At 44.8% G+C, this 26,084-nt stretch overlaps 1 protein-coding gene across 2 annotated transcripts in view; it reads right to left on the bottom strand.

Annotated features, from left to right (window-relative positions):
* Positions 1-26,084, bottom strand: part of ASAP2 (ArfGAP with SH3 domain, ankyrin repeat and PH domain 2) — a 203,414-nt gene that overhangs the window by 65,978 nt on the left and 111,352 nt on the right. For both annotated transcript variants that reach the window (XM_030920466.1, XM_030920467.1), the window contains exons 4-9: positions 24,783-24,857; positions 23,077-23,126; positions 20,074-20,203; positions 16,021-16,106; positions 8,917-8,992; positions 8,552-8,638 (exon numbers count right to left, since the gene is read on the bottom strand). In XM_030920466.1, coding sequence (XP_030776326.1) covers positions 8,552-8,638; positions 8,917-8,992; positions 16,021-16,106; positions 20,074-20,203; positions 23,077-23,126; positions 24,783-24,857 — 504 coding nt within the window. The remainder of the gene's footprint in view (positions 1-8,551; positions 8,639-8,916; positions 8,993-16,020; positions 16,107-20,073; positions 20,204-23,076; positions 23,127-24,782; positions 24,858-26,084) is intronic.

The raw sequence follows: 26,084 nt of genomic DNA, 5'->3' as shown, positions 1-26,084 counted from the left end.
GCAATAAGAAAAGAATACCCAGTAAGGTCAATAAACAGTTAAGGCCTCAGTAGGATCACACACGTGAATATCAACAAGTACTACACAAATCCTCACTTCCTCACCCCATCAATCTTAAGTAAGGGGGGGTCTGACCCTGACAAAGGGGAGCTTAATCACAGACAAGCCATCCACATCGTCAGCTGAGAATCTGATTGAACCTACCACAACTGGGAATCGCCAGCCCAGCAGCTTCTTAGGGCAAGCGAGGACTAGCAATGAACACCCAGGGCCCAAGTCCAGTGTCTGGCATCCAACAGGTGCTCAACTGGTGTTTAACAAATGATATCAGGCTGGGCACAATGGCTCATGCCTGTAATCCCAACACTTGGGGAGACCAAGGTGGGTGGATGGCTCAAGCCCAGGAGTTCAAGACCAGCTTAGGCAACATAGCAAGACCTCGTTTCTACAAAAAATACAAAAGTTAGCTAGGCATGGTGGCAGGCGCTTGTAGTCCCAGCTACACGGGAGGCTGAAACAGGAGGACTGCTTGAGCCTGGGAGATCAAGGTTGCAAAGAGTCCTGACAGCACCACTGAACTCCAACCTCGGTGACAGAGCGAGACCTTGTCTCAAAACAACAAAAACCAAACAAAACAAACAGTATCAGACACTGTTTGTTTTGTAGGAGTGGCCACCAGTGCCAGTGCAGGAAATACTATTTCCCTGAGACTTAAAGGAAATGAGAGGGGAGCAAAATGTGAACAACGTGTTCACAGGTCAACCAGGAAAGGGCTGAGGTCTGCCCGTGGGTGTTTAATGAGAACTCCTATCCAGTTCATTCCATAATGGGAGAAACAGGGACACAATGAAAGTAAGTGGTTTGCTCCAGGCGCAGAGCTCCTTAAAGCAAGAGCAGAGAGTGGAATGGAATCCTGCCTTCCACTCTGAGGCTCCTTCCATTACACCGTCTTCTCTTCCCAGAGAACAGCCTCAGAGTCTAGGGCCATTCTCATCATTGCCACTGAGCAGCTCACCATCCTTGGAGAACAAAGCACATCCCCAAACGATGAAAGAACTAACGCAGGAAAATCAGTGTGATAGAAGCTGAGAAGAAGAGCACTCAAGAACCGAAGAGTCAATGGGAGAAAAGCACAGGAAAAAGTGAGTTTTAAACATGAAGGCAAGAAATGGCAGCGAATCAGGGGAGGATCTTCAAGACAAAGTGGACAGAACACAGAAGACATGGGGAGGCCATGTGGTCAGCAACCAGGGAAGCTGGACCAATACTGCATCTAGGCAGTAAGGCCCGGGGGTGGACAAGACGGGCTAGAGTCAGAGTTTCAACTGCATCTCAAGGCACAGGCAACCTCTTGGATTTCTGACAGTTTGAAAAAAGATTCTGATGCACAAAACTGTTTAATTTTAATGAAGTCCAGTTTACCTACTGTTTATTTCATCACTTGTACTGTAAGGGTGCTATCTAAGAAACTATTGCCTAGTCCAAGGCCATGAAGATTTATCTTTACAAAATCTCTTCCAAGAGCTTTATAGTCTTAGCTCTTACATTTAGGTCTTTGACTCATGTTGAGTTAATTTTGATTATGGTGTGAGGTAAGGGACCAAGTTCCTTCTTTGCTTGTGGCTCTCCAGCTGCCCCAGCACAATTTGTTGAAAAGACTACTCTTTCTCCATTGTCTTGGCACCCTTGTTGAAAATAAACTGTCTCTAAATGTAAGGATTTATTTCTGGACTCTCAGTTCTATTTCACTGGTCTATATGTCTCTCCTTATGCCAGTACCATACTGTCTTGATTATTACAGCTTTGTGGTAAGTTCTGAAATCGGGAAGTGCAAGTCCTCCAACTTTGTTCTTCTTTTTCAAGACTGTTTTGGCGATTCCGGGTCCTTTGCATTTCCACATGAACTTCAGGATCAGCTTGTCAATTTCTACACAAAGGCAGCTGGGATTTCTGATGGGGACTGCACCGACTGTGTAGATCAATTAGGGGAGTACTGTCATCGTCACAATATGAGTAAGTCTTCCACCCCATGCACATGAGTGTCTAGTACTGACTTTTTAAACTCTGCCAAAGAAGAAAAACCAAAAAACTCCACGTGAGCAATCAGTAACGTGCTGAGGCACTCTCCATTACTGAACTGACAACCGACTCTGAAACAAGCAGAGCCCAGGAGGGGAGAAATGAACTCATTTCCACAGAAAGTTCACACAGCACTTGTGCCTCTGGATAAACTAGGGCACACGCACACTGATGAGATGAGGATGGTCCCAGTTTCCACATTTTCTCAGAAGGGCAGAACATTGGCACCAAAATTTAGAGCAAATCCATCCTTCAACGTTGCTGGGAACAACGGTGTGGAAGGAATGTGGAGAAATATTGCTCACCTGTACAGCGTCTCTGTGAAAGACTAAAAATAAACCTGTCAGGAGACTCAACTGCACAACCAAGAAATATGTCTATTGATTTGGGGAGAAAAAAAGCCCTGCACAAAGTAAGTGGTGAAATCATGTGACAATACTGCTAACACTGTTCGTGCCGCGCATGTTAATCAGAGCCATTTTCAGGTCTCATGAACAGGATAAGGGACATTCTTCTCAACAGAATCAGACCCTATGCCAGAAGGTGACAAAGAAATCACCCTGTTTTATTCTTTTCTTTAGACCAATTAAAGCATGCAGCAAGTCTGAACTAAGCTAGCCTATAAAACTTCACATTTGTAAAAAAGAGGAATAGAATCTGTTTAACATAAAATTGAACTGTTTTAGCATGAATTATTTCAGCATCCTCCAGGTGACTCTGAGACGACCCGGTAACAATAGCCTTTGTTGGCCTGTACAAAACGCCCGACCAAGTGAAGGCCTGACAGAGGAAACTGGCCCTTTCACATGACCAAGGTTTTGATTTTCAGAATACTATTCAAGGGAAAAGAATCTCTCCTCCTGGAGAGAAGAAGAACATAAGAAGTAAGAGAGGCCAGGGTGGTCCATGTTGCCCCAATTCCTAGAGACTCCAAAGCACTCTCCACTTTCCTAAGAGAGACAAAGACAACCTAAACTCGACTGACAAAGCCTCAACGTGCAGGGACTGTTTGCCTGAGTATGCAGGGTAAGCGGGCACTTGGTGGAACCTCAAAAGGCTTTCATGAAATTCTATCAGTGTCCAATATCCTCTGTCCTGTGGCACCCAGACAAGTTCTCAGAGCTCAGGCATCATCCTTGATTTTAACTTTTCTGTTGCCCTGTGAAGTATTAGCCATTGGGTCTGGCCAACATAGAATCTGCCCAGATGACCAGTAGACTTAGTATCTGAAATCTCCAGGAATGGAAGTCAAAGGCGGATGCTGCCTGCAGTACAAATCTCATAGAGGTTTACAAATAGTTTAAGAATCCTTGAGCTGTCTAAGACTCTAGGATAGCTTAAAAACTGACATTTTGCCCACTTCTCAGAAAGTCAGTGTCCAGAGAATTCCTGTGATTGACAAGTTTGTCAAGGAGTAACTTCTGGAAGCTTAAAATTTCTCTGCCCAGGAGGGCTGTGATGTCCAATTCATTCCCCATCTTCTGAAGATATGACAGGTGTGTCCACCCACATGGGCACAACAGGGAGCTGGAGGCCTTGCTGAGCCAATCACTGAGCCATGGTCTAAGAACAGTGCTTTCAAATATCATTACCACCTATTCTCCATTATTTAAGGGTAAAAGACTCCAGAGAACCAGTTTGACGTGGAATAGATCAGGGTCAGATCCTGGCTTTGATGCCGCTGTGTGAGCCCAGTAAGGGCACTCATTCTCTTTTTCTCACAGAATAAAGTTGTGGACATGGCTGGTCGGGCGCGGTGGCTCACGCCTGTAATCCCAGCACTTTGGGAGGCTGAGGTGGGCAGATCACGAGGTCAGGAGTTCAAGATCAGCCAGGCCAACATGGTGAAACTCCGTCTCTACTAAAACTACAAATATTAGCCGAGCATGGTGGCGCGCCTGTAATCCCAGCTAATTGGGAGACTGAGGCAGAAGAATCGCTTGAACCTGGGAGGCAGAGGTTACAGTGAGCGAAGATCGCACCACTGCACTCCAGTCTGGGCAACAGAGGGAGACTCTGTCTCAAACAAACAAAAAGTTGCAGACATGGGCAAACATTGCCTACCCTGTAAAGTGGTTTGTAAGGATCGTTGGCCACACTTGTAAAGTGCCTGGAAAACCTGAAAAATGAGGTAAACAGGAAATGCCCTGCAATGGACAGGAGGAGGTCCCTTCTCCCCAAGTGTGAGGGGACCGTGGAATATGGTGCAGGCTGGACACAGAGAGGTGGGTGAGAGGCAGGTGAAGCTCTTCTGCTCTGCTATACAGCTACCCAGGCAACCCCGTCATAGGCAGAAGCTGTCCTCTCCACCAGCCCCACCTGCTGGGACTCTTGCTTGCTAATTCCTGCCAGGTCCCAGGTTTTTTTTTTGTTTTTTGTTTGTTTGTTTGTTTTTTGAGATGGGGTCTTGTTCTGTGGCCCAGGCTGGAGTGCAATGGTGTGATCTTGGCTCACTGCAACCTCCACCTCCCAGGTTCAAGGGATCCTCTCACCTCAGCCTCCCGAGAAGCTGGGACTACAGGTGCATGCCACCACAACTGGCCAATTTTTTTATTTCTTTGTAGAGATGGAATCTCACTATGTTGGTCAGGATGGTCTTGAACTCCTGGACTCAAGCAATCCACCTGCCTTGGCCTCCCAAAGTGCTGGGATTACAGCTGTGAGCCACCATGCCTGGCCTGCTAACTCCTAATCATCCTTCAAAGCCCCATCCCAGCCTCTGGGAAGTCATCCCCGATGGCACCTGCCCAGCCTGCACTGGGCAGACACTGCTTCCTGGAGCTGATGTCCACGAGTGCTCTCATCACACTGCGCCCCAATTGCTTCTCTGTCCCCACCCCCAGAGGATGAGTCCCTGAAGAGGTGAGAACTGGATCGTCTTGTTCTGTTGTGTCTGTGGAGCGCTGGCTTAGAGTAACAGTGGAGGAAAGGGTAGCTGGATGTGTGAATCAACAATGAATCCTCCGCTGAGGCTGACATGGAGGCCAGAGCCAGGCTACCTAGCAGCTCGGCAGGAAAGGCAGGCAGGTGGTCACTGACAGAGATCTCTGATGAAGGCCAGATTTGGGCATGTAAGATACACAAACCCAGAGGCAGAAGAAAATTATGGCGTGGTGAACCTTGGCTGCCTGGGTGGCACAAACTGTTCTACCACATCCTACTAGACAGGATGCTCGAAAAACAGGGAGCAAAGATGACAGAGAGAGAAAGAATGAGCAGGCGGTGGAGAGAGAGAGAGAGAGAGAGAGAGAGAGAGACAGAGAGAGACAGAGACAGAGACAGAGAGACAGAGAGACAGAGACATCGACCAACCATACTTGAAATCTGCGGAGGAGAAAACCATGCAGAGGAGAAAACCATGCTGGTTTCAGCACTCAGACCTCTGAGACCACATCCCAGAGCCTGATCCTCCCCATAGAAGCGCGTAAGTCTGGGTTCTCCATATCAAACAGCAGAGAGCCTGCACACCAGTGATGAGGCTTTGGAACTCCGCCAGCACCCCAGCAGGGTCCGTCCTGGCAGAACTCCATCGGATAGACGACGTGGGATGGGAAAGGCAGGAGGCGAGGCTGATGGGGAGAGAGCCCAAGCAAAGATGAGCAGTGCCAATGGGTTTAACTCTGTAGATAGGATCTTCTCCAAAAATTGAACACTGTGGTGCAGAGACCAGTCCTCATTGTATAATATTGCCCTATGGGTGGTCACTGCACAATTTTTCAACTTTTCTCCAAGTATGAAAACCTTCACAAAGAAAAACAATGGAAATACCAATTGTATTCTCCTTACAGAGAGCAGAAAATATCAAGAACAAAACATGAATGGCCAGTGATTGCGAAGTGTGAGGTCACCAGGACCAGAATGGCACAGGGCTCCACACCAAAACAAAGCTGCACGGTCACAAAGAAACAGCAGCCTGAAGCTACCACACTGGAATGGCCACTCTTCATTCCTTCAATAACTGATGCATGGTATTTACAGGAAGAGAATGAGGAGCACTGGCTTCTACCAACGATCAACACAGTTTCTTGGGGCACGTTACTTAATTTCTATGAACTGTGATTACACAGGCAGGGTTAGAATTTCTGTAACACTGAATAAAAATCCTCTAACACCTTCAGTTGTCTAAGCCACAGAAGAAAATCCAACCAAAGGAGTAACAGCCTAAACAATAATGACCAAATGATCAATTCTTATTGTAAATCTGAGGTACACAAAATGGAACCCCCATCATGAAAATCATTTTAAACCAGAAAATGTAGCATATTCACATCTGCTTATTACGTGCAACTGTGTTCAAAGACTGTCCAACTTGCTGAATACCATTACCTAAAAGCAATGCAGAGTATGATACACAGAAAACACAACACCCCCACAACTAGGAGATTGTTGAGTTAGGTCTTGACAAAGAGCCAACTGGGCAGACAGCCAAAGATGAATAGTAAAGGAGGTTCATTTGATCCCTCTGTGCAATCAGGGGCAGATGGGCTGGTCAACAACAAACAACAAACTATAAAGAACTTCTGGTCTGTGCTGGTAAATTTGTTATACTTCCCTGCAAAGCTGTAAATAACCAGCTCTCTCACAACAGCCCATTTTCCCAAACCTCCTAATTCTGCACAGCCAAAGCAAACACAGCCTTTGCACTGTGCCCAGAGGGCTATTTGGCCCCAGCTGCTGCTCTGCCTTATTTTAAACCTGAGCTTTGCTTCATGGGTTGGATCCTCCTTCTTAGACAAAGGCAGTTCTCCATCATTTCCAACGGCGCGCTGGGGAGCAGCCACCTTGGACGGCATTCTGGCTCCCGCCCTCACACTACCTCCCCTTCATTACAACTAGGCCACTATTTTCTCCTTACGCCAAGTTCTTTTTTCTTTTAGTGCTTATATCCCATGTTTGGGAATATCAAAGCGTCAGAGCCTACATTCTCTAGACAAGGAGGAAGTCACTGTGTTGTAGGTCATTTCTAGCACTAAATATAACCTTGCTCTGCCAATGTCTCACTTAGTTGACCCATGTTTACCAAAATTCTACTAAATGAGCGCTGCGGCACTACAGTGCAATGGAAGAATGGCTCAGAAGGCAGAGTGGCATCCTCAGGCTGCTCTCGAGGTCCGGCTGGAGAAAAGGCACCTGTGCACTTAAGGCACAGCCAACACTCAAAAAGAGGAAGAGGCTGTGATTCAAATGGGGCTTTTAAACAGGACGTGCTCTGTGAACTCAGATCACTGTGGGCTGGGGTGATCAGAGGCAGCGCTCCAGAGGTGGGGCTTCAGAGGGACTAGAAAGATGTGTAGAATTCAGCCAGTCAGGGGAGAGAAAGGGAGGGAGGGAGGGAGGGACCTGCTTCATCTTCACAAAGGAACAGCAGCAAAAGTGTAAACTGTAAACCCAGAAAATATCCACTTTCCTAATATTTGTGCAAACTCTCCAGCCTTTAATAAAATCTACAACAATGAAAGGTGAGGGGTTAAAATAAAAAATGCTACTAGCCACTAATATATAAAAGGAATATATATATGTATATATACACACACACACATATATGTATATATGTTCATGAATAAAACATGCAAAATTCTGCAATTTATTAAAATACTGAACTACTTACTCTCCTAGACTTCGGTCACAAAAGGTAAATGCATTTGGAAGAAAAACAACAATATTCAGTTATAGTACAAGAACTTACAATAAAATAGAGCTCACCAAACTGCCTACAGGGAACTTCATGCTCTGTCAAGTAGTTTAGCAATTCCTCTAAAATCACTAGATATACGTTTAGACACATTCCTTTTATTGACAAGGAAATGGATTTATACTAAATTCACATTATGATACCCACATTGTAGTGAAAATATAGTAAAATTATCTTTAAAACTTTTTAATGGTTTTTTTAAAACAAGTCCCCACAACACAAAATTGTCCCTGCTGACGTGTTAGCACAGAGAGATGTCATTACAGAAAGAGGAGAAGTAAGAGAACTAAGGATTTCTGTCTGTCACTATGGAGGCAGCTGTAAGAAAAGCTCATGCCTCATATCGTACAGAACACAACCTCAGGGATGGCAGAGCCCCAGCTGGTCTCCTGCTACATGCCTAGGCCCCAAGGGGCAGAGTCCATGTATGTCAGGGTAGGGAAACGACAGAGGGCCAGGTACAGGATAAATAGCACAAAGGACACATGGTCTCTGTGACGAAGCCACCAAGAGCTCCTTATCTAGCAACTGACAGAGCACAAGGTTTACACACCACCATTAAGGCCATGCATGTAGTAAATGCTTCCTCCTGAAATAAACGTATTTTAAAAGAGGGTTTTATAGAACTAAATTGCAAGAATACATGAAATGTTTTACTGCTGCCTGACACAGCCCGAGCGAACTGTGAGCTCCTAGAAGACATGAACTTCATGTTTTTCAGGCCCAAAGCCTCCAAGAACGGGGCTAAAACTGTAATCTTTCAAAATTAAATCCCCTCACCTCTTTCTGTTCAACCTGCAATGCAGATTTCAAAATATCTCGAAGCTGTATCAACTGCCTTCTTTCTTCATCCTGGGCCTGTTTGATCTTTAAAAACACACACACAACAGAACAAATCAGAAAATTAAGACTGAGGTACAGTGAAACATTGGCGCTCATGGGGCCATTTCCACACAAAGCAACAACGGCCTCCCTCGCTAGTCAAACCTTCCCTCCCACCATGACAGAGGACAGGCGTGGGAACGCCACACTCCACGTGGGCGGCACAGCATGAAAACACAGGATTACACAGAAGCAACATTTAGATGAAAATGTCTGTTGCAGTAAGACGATTTTAACATCGCAGTGGGAGGGAAGCTACTCACCGTGTGAAGATCTGTAGACAGCGTTTCAATGGAAGGTTTGAGGCTTTCCACGGCTTTGAGTCCATCCTGAAAAAAACTAGCAGGAAAAAGAGGAAACAGAGATGACACTTCACACAGGAAAAAATAATTTTGTCAGACAGATTAAAAAACTTCTTTAAAGTGACTGAAGTCATTATGTAACTCCTGGGGGAAAAGACTGTATGAACAGAACCTTAAAATATCAGGCAAACCAAGAATAAAATGATCCTCAAAATTAGCAGGAGCAAATAGAAAAGGAATTGCAATACGCTTAAGTATTTAAGATTTTTCTCAACCCATATAAAATGAGGCCTTGATTTTCAGTTTATAACGGGAGAGCGTTCTGCTGACAAATAGCAGCAAGGGCTTTGATTGATTTCTTCTGAGCATCCAAACAGAAGCATATGAGGCTAGAAAGGCCATGGGGCACAAGTGGAAGACACTAAAGAATGTGCCGCAACATGCGACCGCTACATGGAAAAGAGAAGGAACGCAGAGGCTGGGTGTGGCAGCTCAAGCGTATAATCCCAGGGTGAGGGATTTGGGGAGGCCGAGGCGGGAGGATCACTTGAGACCAGGAGTTCAAGACCAGCTGGTCAACATAGCGAAACCCCTAAAAGTACTCTATTAAAAAAACACACACACAAAATATACAAAAATACAAAAAGCTACTACTCGGGAGGCTGAGGCACAAGAATTGCTTGAATCCAGGAGGCGGAAGTTGCAGTGAGCCGAGATCGCACCACTGCATTCTAGCCTGGCGACAGAGTGAGACTGCCTCCAAAAAAAAAAAAAAAAAAGACAGACAGACAGAAAGAAAAAGAGAGGGAGAGAGAGCAAGAATGCAGAAAAGAACCAAGCAGCTTTGATGGCTACACTCTGTATCTGTGGGGTAGGAAACCGCAGATGGAGAACCTGATATTTGTATCAAGAGGAATTTTTTTTTTTTTTAAGGCTGAGAACTCAATGCCATGAGGTCACCTATAACAAGTGATTCAGGAAATGCAACAGAGGCTGGACTAGTTTTTCCGCTGCAGTCATGGGCTGGTGTTCAGTGCCGCCTCTGGAGGGTGCTGTGTGTAACCCTTTTGAGAGGAATGAAGAAAGGGCATTTCCATGAGCTAAGGAGAAAGTTCTAACCCATAACAAGGTCTCCAGGGCCCATGTAATGTGGCCCCTGTCTGCAGCTCCAGTCTCAAACCACACCATTCCACCCACTTTGTTTACTCAGTTCCAGACACACCGGCCTTTTCTCCCTTCCTCCGTGGCCACCAAGTTCTCCTGCCCCCAGGCCCTCTGCACTCCGTTTCTTCTCTCTAAAGGCTTCTCCTAAGGTGTGTCTGCTTCGCCTGGCTGATTCCCACTCATTCTTCAAGTTTTAGGTGAAACATACCCTGGTTAGCCAGGCCTTCCATAATCCCCTACAAGTTATTCCCCTATAAGAGGCCTTCTTATACTTTCTCAGGACATTTTGTATTTTTCTTCAAAACACTTGTTGCAACTGCAATTATGTATTCACTAGTGTGATTGTTTAAAACAGAATTCCCTCATTAGATCTGAAGTTCTAGGAGGCACAAAGCACCCGCAAAGTCTGGCATATTTCAAGCACATGCCATTTATTGAATGAATAAATAACTTAATGAAGGATGGACTGTCACCAACTTTAGCCAGTTTATTGCATAACAAGGAGACTATCTTTAAAAAGTGATCTGGGTTTCGTACGTATCATGTGAAATGATGTTTACTTCTTTTAAACTCAGCAGTAGCTCTGTGGGCGTTTCCCAGACCAAGTGCATGACACACAAAAGGCGCTGTGAAAACACTGCAGCGTGATGTTTAATGCAGCAACTCCAAGGAGGAAGGAGAGGGACACACAGGCCGTGGGGCACGAACACTGACCTGTGTTTATTAGGAGTCACAGAGGTCAGGCTGCTAGAATGTTCTCATTCATCGTTAGATAGACACATAATTCTTTATGTTATACTCTTGTTCCTGTATTTTAACAGGTTTTTTTCTGAATACAGAGTATGTTTCTGAGCTCATCTAATTCTTGTATTTTATTTACGTGTTTTTCTTTATGTAACTATTTTCTTAATCACTTCAAATTCTTGTGAAATAGGTAGGAGGACAGAGATTTCTAAGACCTAAGATAAGGAACAGGAAAAATATTACAGGTGATAAATGCAAAACCACCCAGGGAGAGGGAGCAGGTGTACAGCTCCAAGAACCTTTGCGACCTGGCAATTCTCCCTACAGTGAGACGGAGGGAGGGAGAGAGAGAGGGAGGGAGAAGGGGAGAGAGAGGGAGGGGGAGAGAGAGGGAGAGGGAGAGAGAGGGAGGGAGAGAGAGGGAGGGAGGGAGAGAGAGAGGGAGAGAGAGAGGGAGGAAGGGAGGGAGGAAGGGAGAGAGGGAAGGGGGAAGAGAGAGAGAGAGAGAGAGTGTGAGAGTGAGAGAGAGCGCGCATGAGCATCAGCCCTGTAGCGGAATCAAGTGCTCAGAGACTTCTCGTCAGGACAGTTTCCAGCATGACATTGAATGGTGTACTTGGAATAACAATATGAATTTGGATTTAGATTTAGAATTCATCTTTGTAATAGCCCAGCCAACCTTCACCATCCACCTACCTGGAAAATCTCCTCCCTCTGATTTTTCAAAGGGCTGACCTTCCCCTTCCCGTACCCTCCCTGAGGCATGTCTTGGCACCCAGACACCCCTTCAAAGTGCACTCAGCCCTGGCGTCAGGAGAAGCTTCAAGAAAAGGAACACTATTCCCTCTCCGCTGGCTGCTGTCACTATGACAGTCCTAAGTACATAGCCCCAGCAAATTTTCTTGAGCCCATTAACACTTTTCCAAGCTTCACAGAACTTTTCCCATCAACATTACCCAATCAAATTTTGTTGTCTCTTAAACATTTTCTAGCCTGCCTCGCCAGGCTAGAAGGGGTGTATTTCTAGCCTTTAAAATACGCCCACTTAGAGGCAATCATCAAACCCACCAAGCAGAGTAGCCCCTTTCATCTCTGGGCCCCACACACTGCGCTGGGGCCCCTCCTGCAGCCTTCACGCTACCACATTCCAATGCCGTGTCTGCTGACGAGGTCTGCCTATGACACCCGCTGCTCCCTCCTCTGCGAGCTTCTGCAGCATCCGGGGCTGAGGCTCATCTTGACCATGCACCCCAAGTTCACTGAGCAACAGCTGGTCACAGTGGTTTCCAGCAGGTATTGGCTTAAAGAACAAGTCAATTCAACACTCATCACCTTTCAAACCATGGCTGTCTTTTTTTTTTTTGAGACAGAGTCTCACTCTGTCGCCCAGGCTGGAGTGCAGTGGCATGATCTCAGCTCACTGCAACCTCCGCCTCCTGGGTTCAAGCAATTCTCTAGCCTCAGTCTCCCGAATAGCTGGGACTACAAGTGTGCACTACCGCATCTGGCTAATTTTTGTATTTTTAGTAGAGACCAGATTTCACCACGTTGGCCGGGTTGTTCTGGAACTCCTGACCTCAGGTGATCCACCCCCACTGGCCTCCGGAAGCGCTGGGATTTCAGGCATGAGTCACCGTGCCTGGCCAAACCATGGCTGTCTTTGTTTTCTAATGTTACAATGCCCTACTTCGATTCCGCTAGAGTACAGGATCTGCAACGCTCAGAGGCAAAGGCTAGTAAGACAAGTTTTCAAGATATTCCAGGAATGAGGTTGAGATGAAAATGCCTTCCTTAAATGAAATAAAAATAAAAGAACATGAAGTATTCTTTAAGAACACTTAAAGTGAAAAGAAAAAAATGAAGAAAAAGCAAAGTAACGCATATCTAAGTAGTTCCAAGGGTCAACAGCCAAACCTGAGCCCTGGAATCTAGTTTATACAGTGGCCTCTTCACCCTGGTGGAGCACAGCAGCGCGCAGAGGCCCATGTCTGCCCAGCAGGGCACAGTATCCACCAGGCAAAGCCATGCCTTTGGGGACGAGAAGCGGAGACTGGGCGTGTGTGATGGGGGAATGAGAGGAGCCCCCACACATGGAAACACGCACGGCTGTAAGCTCTTCTCGAACTCTGCAGCTGAGTTGCTCGGGCTCCACGTTGTATCCTCCAGAACGTGAATTAAGAAAGTCAAAGCTGCTTGACTGATTTGAAGAGCAGGCAGCGTACACACTCTCTCTCATATCCAAAAAGGAAGTAATGGAAGATTCATATTTTTAAAGGTTACTGAGCTCATGTCCATAAAAGGCCAACGACTTCACTTTTCCACAAGTGGTCTGTTGCTACCCAACTGACTGGTTTGGGCAAAATAAAGGGAGGGGAAAAAAGGAAATCCCAGAATAGCTTCTTCTTAAAAATAAAATATCAGCAAGGAAGCGACCCACTTCCTAAATTGCCTGACATAAGAACTGAAGAAGTAATTTGCATGTTCATCACAAAGTCAGAATTTTGAGTCTCCATAAAATAATTCATCTTGAAAACTATACAATTTCAAGGTCTTTTCCACCCTCTAAGTAGAGATGAGCTATCTTTTAAATTTTTTTAACATAAATTCATGGGGTACAAGTGCAGTTTCGTTATAGGCCTGGTGGTCAACTTAGGGCTTTCAGGATATCCAACACCAGAATAACATACATTGTACCTATTAAGTATTAGTAATTTCTCATCATCCCCACTCCGCTCAGCCTCCTGAGACTCTGTTGTCACTCTGCTCTCTACATCCATTGGCATGCCTTTTTTAGCACCCACTTAGGAGTGAGAACATGCGATATTTGTCTTTCTGTGGCTGGCTTGTTTCACTTAATGACTTTCAGTTTTACCCCTGTTGCTACAAAAGACATGATTTCACTTTTTTTTTTTTTTTTTTTTTTATGGCTTAAGTTCTCTTTTAACTTTGGATGAACCATTCGGCACATACTCCTTTGCCACCTGACCTCAAGTGCTTTAGAAATGCAACATCATCAAAGCTGTATTAAGAATTCCAAAGCAGAGCTCAGTTCAATTCCACAGTGCAATTCACTGCTGCAAATATGCGCCAGGTAAATGTGCCACACACTGCAGATATAAAACAAATGACATGGCCTCTTCCTTAGGAGTGTATAGTTCAGCAGCACAGAGACACGAGGAAGATGTCATCATGGAGACAAGTAGAGGTGTGGCAGCAACACAGGAGGAAGAAAAGGCAAAAGGGAGAAGCATTGCAAAGCAGGAATGATCCATGAGCTGGGTCCTAGGAGGAACAGAAGACAGGCAGGGCGCAGAGGAAAGAGGCCTTCTAGGAAAAGAAACAATTGTGTACAAAGGTAGGTCGCTGGTGGCATAGCCTGCTCTGGGAAGGTACGCAGACAGGCATGGCAATTCCACAAGGAAAATATTTCTCGTCAGTCCACACCTTCCACTTTCACTGTCACGAGGTCAGCTGGGCCATCGTCACCTCTGGGCTGCACAGGGACAGGAGCTGTGTTTCCAAGCAATTGCCCACATCCACCCTTGTCCTATCTGGTTCCTTCTCTGCAACATGCAGAGTAATCTTGTTACAGCCAAGAAGCTTCCTGAAGCTGCGTCTAACCAACACCACTGTCTCTCTCCCCATCACTGTTTTGCCTTTTCATAAACTCAGTTAAATATTGGCTCGTGTTTCCTACTTGCCTCCCCCATGAGACCCCAGGGTCCATGAAGGCAAGAACTTTGCTTTCCTCCTTACTGCATCACCAAAACCCCTAATAGCACCTGGCACATCACAGGAGTGCAAACAAATGATCCTCTGCTTCAATCTCTTCAAGAGCTTCCCAACAGATTTGGGATAAAATCTAAAACCTTTTGCAAGAGGTCTGGGGCTGTCCACATCCCTAAGGCTTTTCTATGCAGTTTCGTTTCAGGCCACTCTCCTTTTCACTGAGTTGACGTCACCTTGTCCTTTTTCCTGCCTGAAGACCTAGACTCTGCCTGGAACTTTCTTCCCCCACTCCTTATCTGCCGGCTCCTACTCATACTTTAGATCTCAGATCCATGTCTCCTCAGGGAGGTCTGCCGCTCATTCAAGAAAGAGCCGAGTACCTACTGTGTTCCGGGCACCGCGTGCTGGCTGTTGGAGACTGTATCAGGAATAAAATAGAAAAACAAAAACCAAAAAACCCTACCCTAAATCTTTATATCAGGTCCTTCTATTATATTCTTTCTTAGATTCCTATACTTTAAAACACTTTTGTAAACATCTAATTAGAAATTCGTCTCTTTCAGTCCAACTTCCCTACTTGACTCTTCAAGCAGGCACTATGCCAGCACTGTGCATCAGTGTGCCTCTGGCCTCTGGTCCAGCCTCTGGTCTGTGGTCAACAGAAGTGTGCTGGGTGGGTGAGTGAAGGAGCCAGGGGCCTGTATCAGTGACTGGGGGACGAGGAGCAGAAGCCAGGTCAGAGGCGTGGGTCAGACTGAAGTACTGACATACATGGCAAAGCTGAGTACTTGAGCAGCCCCTGCAGGTGGAATTCTCTCCTCCTCCTCTACTAACATCTTCCTTTGCTCATCACAGTCCTTGGCTCTACAGGATAAGTAATATATAAAAGTGTTTTCTTATTTTAAAACACTGCATTAACACCATATCATTTCTCTTTTAACAAACATCTGAGAGATGCGGAATAGGTCAAATTAGTTTGTCCCTCTACAAAAAGAGCCAAAAATAAATATATTTGGCAATGACTACAGATTTTTTATATTGTATATATGCTTTTATTTTTAATGAAGATATAATCCCCAAGCCATAAAATTCATCCTTTTAAAGTGATTTGTAGTAAATTCACAAAGTTGTGCAATCATTAGCACTCACTTCCAGAATATTTTCAATATCCCACAAAGAAACCCTATACCCGTGAGCAGTCATTTCTCATTTTCTTCTTCCTCCAAGCTGCGGCAATCACTCATCTGCTTTTTGTCTCTGTTCTGTCTGTTCTCAAGGTTCACCCATGTTGTTGCATGAGTCAACACCTCATTCCCTTTACTATAGAGTTCTACATGAGTGTTTATGTCCTACGAGCTATCTATAGATCTCCCAGAAGTTGCCATACATGAAGAAACATTTAAGATAACATCATAACAAAGAACTTACTTGCATTGGGCATGAAAATATTTTATCAGATTCTGAAGTAAATCCACTCCCTTTTTAATCTTGATTTCGTTGACCTTCAGCAGATACTGTTGAAAAATGAAAAGGAAATGTCACAGAAGTAAGCAGAATATGATTTTAAAAGGAGCTTCTGAGGACTGAGATGATTTCTTGTACTTCTTTGGCATCTTTCACAATGCGTAGAGTGCATGATCAACACTTAGTATCTCCTGGATTCCACAACCATTTCTTTATCTTGGGGCCATATGAATTATCTGACAGTCAGATAATTAAATATTTAAGTGCCAAAAACTCCTAGTAATAAGACAGTCTATCTTAGCCTGCTAGGAGAAATCTTCACTCTAGCTGCATGGAAGACTATGGATGGTTCAAATAAATGGGATTTCTAACCATCTCAAACATACTTCTTCCCAAGGTCCCTTTCTTTAAGAACACTAATTGCTAACATATTGTAGCTGAGATGCTTGGCATTGTGTCTCTGTCCTGAGACATTTTCCTTACACGTAAAATAATGTGATTGTTAGAAAAAAACAAAGTTTAATTGAAATGAATTAAAGCTATTTTTGACTTGGAGAATTCATTAGTGACCACGAAGGTATCAGAAAGCCTCAGGGAGCTACAAAACCAGTGTCAGGAAATAAAAGGACTTCATGAGTCCCCATCTCCTCCGCTGTCAGGAGATGATCTCTGAGATGGAATGTCCCCTGGAAGCACTGCTGATTCATGCCCTGGCTATCAGCTGTAAACGATGGGCGGGGGTGGGGTAGGGGTACCCAAGTTCAGATGCTCACTGAGGTCTCTCTGCAGCCCAAGGAGGAGGTGGAAAGCTGCTGTGAAACTGTAAGCTACAAATTGTCCTTCTGCCTGTAACAACTACCTGTAGGTCCTTCTTTCCCTCTTTCTTTTGATATTTATTAAATATTTGGCAATGTATCAAATTTTTAAATTTTGACCTAGAAATTCTACTCCCAGGGATTTATTCTAAGAAGATAACCACAAAAGTTTACAAAGATGAACAGAAAAGAAGATACACTGCTATCTTGTTTATAAAAGTAAACAATGGCAACAGCCCAAACCTAATGAGTAGGACTTAACATATGGTGCATCCATACAGAAAATACTGTGCAGCCACTAAGCCAATAAAACCCACAATTTCTGACATGGACATCAATACACTAGAGAGTGAAAATAGGTTATAAAGCATCAGCAGAGAAAGATCTACTTATACAAATTTTTTTTTGAATGTATACACAGGGACATGTAAAGATGTTTAGTTAAATGTCAAAGTGATTATCTTTGGGTAAGTAAAATTTGGGTGCAATTTTTAATTCCTTTTATATGTATTTTCTTATATTAACCAATTTTCTTTAAAAGCATATACTATTTTTACAAACAGCAACAGAGGATCTCTCACACCTCCACTCACAGAAGGTCTGTATTACCTACCTGACATACTGAATTTCTTTATTAAATGAATTTTGAAGAAAGGGCTCCACAGCTTTAAAATAAAAACCTGAAAGCCACTCTTCTAGATTAGATCCTGGGCAACTAAAATTTTAAACACCTAAACAACAGCAAGCACTTAAAGCTTGAGAACTTCAGTTTGCGGAAACAGTCAAATAATTTTAAAGTCACGTTTTTTTTGTCTGTTTTTGTTTTTTGTAGAGACAGGGTCTCACCATGTTGCCCAGGCTTGTCTTGAACCCCTGGGTTCAAACAATCCTCCCACCTCAGCCTCCCAAAATGCTGGGATTACAGGTGTGAGCCACCCTGCCCGGCCTTTAAACATGATTTTAATGGAGGCAATCTAATTCACTTCCGAGTTAGATTCTCAAGGAACTGTTTTTCAAATGATCTTTCTCACCTATGGAAAGAAAGGCCTTCACAGCCCATGACTATCTGGCCAACTTCTACACTCTTCATCAGAGGTCTTCTGTGAAAACTGTGAGTTTACTGTTAGATAAGCCCACCTCTGCTTTTATGCATGCATATACTACAGCTCTCACTCAACTGTGAAACATTAGTGCCTGACCCCTCCAAGTGCCAGCTCTGCAGAGCCAGGACCCAGCACTACCTGAGGACTGCTCAAAAGATGGCTCAAGTCTATGACTTAGAGGCATCATCTATACAGTGTATTTCCATTAAAATAAATGACTTAGTCAGTTCACAGGATCAATTCACCTGGACACAGAAGAGAAGAAGTAACCAGTGCAAGGTGCATATACCACAGCAAGCAACGACAGAGCCAGTGGGGAACCCAGTTACTCCTTAAGTCATGGCTACAACCTTCACACACTACTTGAATTTCAAAATTTCAGTATGCATTTTAAATAGCCTTAAAATGTTTAGGTAAATAGATTTCTACTTTACTAACCAAAAAGAGCATGACCTGAACACAAATACCCCTTTCCAAATTCATCCTTTGTAAAACACTACTATTTAATTTCACCCTGATTGTTTGTAAAACGCTACTACAGTACTTAATTAGAAACAATATCCTTACAGAAGGAGGATTGAAAAAAAAATACTTTGTGCTTGTATTTTTGGCCCCCAAAAAAACTTGGCCCCCAATGCAGCAGTGTTGACAGGTAGAACCTTTGGGAGGTGACTGGGTCATGAAGGCTTTGTCCTCATGAGTGGATTAATCCATTCATGGATTACTGAGGGAGTGGGACAGTTATGAGAAGAGTGGGTCTCTCATTAAAAAGCCAGTTTGGCTGTCTCTTGTGAGGCCCCCACCATGTGATATCCTGCACTGACTCAGGACTCTGCAGAGTCCCCACCAGCAAGAAGGTCCTCACCAGATGCAGCCCCTCAACCTTGGACTTCACAGCCTCCAGAACTAGGAAAGAAATTTCTTTTCTTTATAAATTACCCAGTCTCAGGTATTCAGTTATAGCAACAGAAAACAGACTAAGATAAGTAGATATTCTAACCTTAGACAAAATGGACTTAACTTTCAACTGCTACCCTGATTCCTGGGACTGATTCCCCTCTGCTGACCACTTAAGAGCTTGCTCTGGGAATAAAAACTCATTTAAATACATTTCTAAGATATATGTATTTACAAGGGTTAAGCTCCTGCTGCAATTAACAAACATACATTCCAAAATCAGAAAGTGCCTTCTGGATTAGCTTTGCTGTTGATTGCTTAGACGGAATTAAGAGCTGGCCAATGCCAGTTTCAATGCCTGTCACAAACATGACCCATGCACTTTGTATATTTGAAATCTAAGTTTGCACCACCATGAGAGGGAAACAAATGCCATCCAGGGCGAGGGAGCTTAGCTGGCACTGCCAGGAGGAACCAACCCCAGGCAGAGGTGGCAACTGTTTCCATGTGCCATTTATATACGCGTACCTGGCAAGCAAGGCACAAAAATAAAAAAGCTGTGAGCAAAGGCCTTCATGATCCACACTCTCTGATCTCAGAGAAATGCTCTGAGAATGTCCGTCCTGCTGTCTCCCCTAAGGGATGGGCTGAGGCTGCAGGATGGAGTGGAGCAGACAGGCGCTCCCCAGACCACCTGGGCCTTCAGGCTGGATGAGTGCCCTCGCCTGAGCAAGTGAGGTCTAGGAGGAAGTCAAACGGGTGACTTGGCTTCCCATTCACTCACATACACTGACCCAGGCCATGGTCTGTCATCGCTGTATGGTGTTCTCAGCTGACTTCTCACCCTCCCACAAGCCAATCACTGACTCCACTGGTACAAGGGAACTCAGACATCTCATTTAAATACACCCAAGGAATAAGTATTTTAGCAAGAGTATGTATGTGAGGCCAGAAAGAACATTCTATACATTTAGTGGTTTTTCTCTACTTTTAAGAAAATGTTGGTGTTAAAGTAACCTAATTCGACCCTCCAGGAAACCAGCACTTCCCTAGTAAAAGAAATGTCAACACAGGCGCAAAGGGAGTCCAATAATGCATGTGGCGTTTTCTCTGAAGCCACAGGTATCGGTGAGACGCTCCCACAGGTGAGGGCAGAGCCGGCACAGCCTGGGCTGTAGGACCTGCCTTCGCCACCGCCTTACCTCGCACATCTGCAGCTGGAAGAAGCGCCTCTCCTTTTCCATCTCTTCGGCAATTTCCGCTCCACTTATTTCAGTCCGAATCATCCCATGGAGCTTGGCGTGTTCCTTTTTCTCCTTTTCTATCTTGGTTCTACGTGTGAAAGCAAGGATAAATCAAGATGCCTGTTGGCACGGAACTCAATGGGACAGCCTTGAAGCTGCCCCAGTACCCAGCCTGGCAAGACCAATGCTCACCACATGCTTCAGCACAGGCAACCTCTTAACTGCCTCAAAGGGAAAATGGGTGTCCTCATGAAGATGTCAAGCTGGGCCTTCCCACTTACTCAGCAGGTACTTCCTAAGTGCAAGTACTTCCTAAGCACCTGCTTTGAGTCAGGTATGGGTCAGAGGAGGTGGGAAGTCTGCACAGGGCTTGGAGGGTTCCTTCGGCATCAGCATTCGGAGCCTGCCTGCCCTCTAGTAACACGAGGGCACTGTCTGACTCTTCCCCACCCACTGTTTCTCCTCCTGGACTTCCTCCCTAGTCTCTGTCATCACCTCCTCACTCAGTGAAGCCACACCAGTTCTCTGCCTTGACCTACAACACCGCTCATCACTGTAGAAGACCACCAACCACCTTTCCATGCTGTCGGCTTAATTATCCTTTCCACATTCATCTCGTGCCTAACTTGTATTACCTAAATGTCGAGTGTGCAGTTCAGGGTAAAAACTGACCAACGAACAAATCCAAAAAAGAGCCACCATGGTAAAAAGGAGCCACAAAATCATGTTTGCTAAGGTGGGCTTGAAATAGCCATGAGTTTTTATTCTGGAGAAAAGGAGACTAAACAAAACCAACAGAAAGCACTCAAAAAACAGAAAGGGCTGCCATGAAGACAAGGGAAGCAGCTCTCCCTGTAGAGCCTCAAGTAGACACCACAAGACCCAAATAGCATGTTCTTTCAAAGGCATCCAATGATGAAATGGGCTACGCGGGGTTCCAGAGGGCTCCCTGTCATTAGGGTGAGGAGGACTAGAGTGTTTAGGAAGAGGCAAGAAATGTCATTTCTCTGTGTGTCCTGCACTGTGTAGGTTCTCAACAATTTGAAGGCGTGAAGGAGCGAATGAGTGAAAAATAAACACACAGGAGACCCTTGGGGAGGGATGTTTAACGAGTTTATGCATCCGGGAGGGAGTGTGACTGGAGGGTCCCTGGGACTAGAATTAGACAATTCCAAGGTGTCCCTGACACTCCTTCACAGGCAAGAGACCGTCCAGACACTGGTCATTTCTCTTAATAATCAGGTATGGGATTATTTGCCCAGGAATTTAAAAGACATCTAAAACCTATTATGGTTGTTACATATCACTAAACCTCTTGGGATAAATGAATCTCCCACATTAATAAAAAATTACTTCCTTTATTTATCCTACAATGACTTCAAGTTTAAAGGGTACTGCTCCTTCTTCCTAAATTCTAGGGTTTTATGAGGAATTCTGTCCCCTTTCTACCCATGTGTGTCTCATTTTTACAGAATTTGATGTTATCCTCCTTCCAAACCTTTTATTTTCAGAACCAGACGACTCTCTCAGGCACTCTTCTTCAGAAAGCCCTTTCTGCCCTTGGTCTAGTCACACACAGTACCACTTCCCATCAGTCACAGAGAGGGCAGCAAGTGTGGCTGAGTGAAGTAGGAAAGCTGCTTCCTGGCCTGTCTCAACTACTCTTACTGGCTGACCAGCAGAAACCACTGACTCTAGGTTTTCCCTCTGCAAAGCAGGAATCCACTGATCCCTTCCCATTTATTTCACCCAACTGGCACACAGATCAAGGATGCTGACAGACCAGGGATCCCAAGTGGGGGCCTCCCTGGGCTGAACGGACCTGCAGGGTTCTCTAGTCAACACTCTGCCTGTGCTTCTGAATGAATGCACACCATCAATGAAACTCCAGAACTCAGGGCCAAGCAACCTCGGGTATGGAAATGTAAGATTCCCACGGATAGAAGGAGTATCAAAGGTGAAGGGCTCACTGAGTTGAGCTTTGTGATCCTTCCCCACTGAAAAGATATCCAGGGCTAGTTTTTTTTGTTTGTTTTGTTTTTTGTTTTTAACCAAACAACCTAATGAAATACTTGTACTTACATTTGAAATGACTTCCTCATAATACCTTTTACTTTACCAGACAGCTTCATATGAAAGCTTCATGTGAAAGTTTCTACTTCCAATCAGAACACTCAACATTACCCAAGGCACAGAGATTACAAAGTAAACACCACCATATTTCATATCTTTCCAGTATTTAAAATAATTGAAGCCGTTATTCCCCCCACAATTACCTGCCTGATCAATTCCCTGTAGCTTGACTCTCTCTACAATAGGGATGGGAAACTGTGATTGGGGAAGTTACAACTGCCTGAAGTCAACCAACAGAGTCTTGTCTATTGGCTGACTTCAAGTCAGGAAACCAATTCTATTTCTTATAGAAACCATAGTTCACATCCAAGAATCAATTCTCCATTCTTCAGGTTTTTTTTTTTTTTGGCAGATGCATCCGAAGGAGACAGGTATTGAACCCTCTTTTTAAAAACCAAGGGAACTGGTATTTCAGAGAAACACAGATACAAAGCTAAGTAGTTTTCACCAATCACCAGGAAGATGAAGTCTGAAAACTGCCCTGTTATCAAAAATGGTAACAGAATGAACAAAGTGTTTAAAAACAAAAACAGAAAGAAATACCTCCTGAGAGAAACTGGTCTTAACTTCCCTCAATGAACTTTCCTGAAAATAACATCCTATAACCACTATGACATCATAGACAAAGGAATGGAGGAAAACAGATTAAAAGAAGAAGATAGCATCACCAAACACATCTGTCATCAAAACGAACCATAACAACATGGTTGATAAAAATTCTTTGCTGGATTAACGTTTATTTAGACAATCCCTTTAAGCAGTAAGAGCTTGGTTTAAATTTGGAATCTCAAATTACCTGTACGTAATTTTAAAAACGAGAACACTCACATTTTTGTTTCATAGTCCTTCCAAGCTTTATCAAAAGGCTTTTTCAGATCCTGTAAACAAAGAGTAATAAATTAGGCGAGGCTAATCATTCACTTCCGTGCAAGATAAACTTACTTATCCCTGTACTAGCCCTGAAAGAAGCATTAATGTCTGCAATAAATGACATATGTAATCCCGTGAAAAATAAAGAATGCTTTTAAGCAGACTAGTGGTGGCATTTCCTTTCTTTCTCTTAAAATAATATAGAATATGCTAAATGCACACAAAAGCAAGGTGCTGCCACCCAGTTATGACACTCATGGGCCACCTTGTGTCACCTGTGTCCTACTCCCTGCCCTGGGCCTAATCTGAAAGTAAACCCTGAAAGACAACCTTTAATCTGCAAATATTTCAGGATGTCTTTCTAAAAGAAAAGAACTCTAATTGATAGATGAATCTCGACACATCTAACCCTGCTTTAAGCCCAATGACAGGAACAGAAAGGCCACCACATCCTCCTGGGGTCTCCTACTGCACTTTCGTCTGCAATTCAGGACTTCATAAGCTCTGCTAAAGCCTGCCTCAAAAACTACTGAGCCACTGGAAATTCTATCAAATGGTCCCCACCTATTTATGCTCCTTTCAAAGGGGTTCTTCAGGGAGTCAGAAATCTTTTTGTTGTTTTGTTGTTGTTGACTACTTTTTGGCTTTTCAACGGCCTCAGGTAAGGCCCAAGTGCCACAGCCTGGCATATAAGTCCCTGCACAAACTGGCTCCTCCTGCACCCTGGCAGCCTGACATGCAGCACTGAGTCCTGCCCCCTGTGTGCACCTGCGCCTTTCCTCTGCCTGGGATGCCCTCACCGCCCGTGAGTTGGGCTAACTCCGCTGACCTGTTCTCCGAGCCCCTGAAGGCTCGATAGAGAATGTGTCTCAACAGCTCTCTCCGGGCACACTCTGTGAAGGAGACCCCGAGAGGGCTCTGCAGAGGTCCTGGAGATGGGACCCAGGAATCGTGTGCAGATCCACAGAATTTGAGTCTCCTGAGAAGGCAGCCACAATCATGTCCCTTTCATGATGCATGTCTGTCAGGGCTGGCGGTGGGCAGGAGCAGCAGGCTGCCCAGCAAACACTCCTCTAGCCCTGCCCACTGCCCTGCCCCCGAAACAGCTCCTGACCTGCGTGCTCATGAGCAAACGCCACTCCAGCCCTGTCTGCTGCCCCCTTAAACAGCTCCCGGCCTGTGTGCTTATGGCGGCTAGGCATGTCCTAAACAGCCAACATCCTCTGAAGGACAGAGAGACGAAGTCAGCTCATGCCTGAAGACTGCGACCTTCCCAGCAGGAAAATACACACTTGCTAGGATCCTTTCCCAGTGGTAAATGGGCAACGTGCCAGTTAGAAAGCCCAACTTCTCCCACAGGTTTCCCTCCTCCCTGGAAGGACCAAAACTCTTCACTGTTTCCAAAATAGCAGTTTTCTTTCCCTTCCCAGTCACCTCCCCTCATCAAGTCTGTTGCACCAACAGGATAGCCAGAAAGGCTAAAAGTCACCACCGTTCTGGCTGAAAGGTGGTCCCAAGATGGCAAATCAGAGGAAGCGGAGACAAAAGAGCCATCCTGTCGTCCCCATGAGAATGTACTGGCGTGGCTGCTGCCCGGCAGGCCAAGTTACCGTGACTCTGTATGTCTAAAAGCTGCCCCCGGTGTCACAGTGTCAATGTCATACCCCTTTCACTCCTTTCAGGTCCCCCTTCAGCAAACTGTCCAAAGGGAAGGAGATTATGTTGTTCATATTCTGAATCTAAAAAACAAAAACAAAAAGGAGATTCTTATTCAGCTTCCTTGTGAATCTAAAGTAAGGACAGCAAGGACATTAGAGAGAACATTCGATAACGATTCGCCTCCACCTAAAACCCGGCTGGTGCAGGTACTGTGCCTTATTCAGTCACACATTCTTTGGAACAATTTCATCTTACAAACGAATAGAGGACGAATGAAAAGTCTAGGTCTGTATATTTTTCACAGTAACCATCTTATATTCTTATGCTATAAAGTTTGTAAAGAAACAATCATTGTAGTGAAGAAAAAATATTTCAAAACAGTCAAGAGAGAATTACGTCAAAAGCCTGGGATAAAAGGAAACCCCCACTTCTGACTCTCAATCACGGCTCCACCCATAAGTTGGGCTGTACTGGGGTTGGCACTCTGGGCCCCAGGCCCCAGTCTCCACAGCAAGCTCCAAACGGGGAAAAAAGGCAAAGTCTTCTGTCTATTGCAAAGGCACACGAGCGAATGCTGGGTGCGAATGATAAAAGAAATGTGTGTGTGCTGGGGAGGGAGAGTGTGTGTCAATGAGTGTGTACGACTGAGAGTGTGTGTGGGTGTGTAGGGTGTAAGTGTCTGTGTCTTGAGTACAAGAGTGAATGCACATGAGGGTCTGTGTGAGTGAATGTGGGTATGAGTGATCGTGTAGGTATGTGAGGGAGCATGTTAAGTGACTGTTTGAGGGTATGATTGTGTGAGGATGTGAGTGTGTGAGTGCAGATGTGAGCGTGTGAATGATTGTGTATGGGTGTGTGTGGGTGAGGATGTGACTGTGTGTGGATGTGAGTGATTGAGTGTGGATGTGTGTGAATGTGATTGTGTATGAGTGTGTGTGGGTTTATGAGGGTGTGATTGTGGGAGGATGTGAGGATGTGTGTGAATGTGATTGTGTATGGATGTGGGTGGGTGTGATTGTGCGTGGATGTGATTGTGTGGATGTGAGTGTGGGGGTGTGTGATTGTGGGCACGTGAGTGGATGTGTAAGTGTGTGACTGTGTCTTGAGCATGAGTGAATGCACGAGGGTGTGTGAGTGAATGAATGCGTGTGTAAGGGAGCATGTGTTTGAGGGTGTGTGTGTGGATGTGAGTTGGGAGTGACTGCACTGTATGAGGGTGTGTGGATGTGAGTTGGTGACTGTGAATGTGACTGTGAGGGTGTGTGTGAGGGTGTGACTGAGTGAAGATGTGAGTGACTATGTGAGTG

Source organism: Rhinopithecus roxellana, chromosome 17 (genome assembly GCF_007565055.1).
Source record: "Rhinopithecus roxellana isolate Shanxi Qingling chromosome 17, ASM756505v1, whole genome shotgun sequence".
NCBI lineage: Eukaryota > Metazoa > Chordata > Mammalia > Primates > Cercopithecidae > Rhinopithecus > Rhinopithecus roxellana.
The sequence above is the reverse complement of the archived record's forward strand: the minus strand, read 5'-3'. Positions and strand labels throughout refer to the sequence as shown.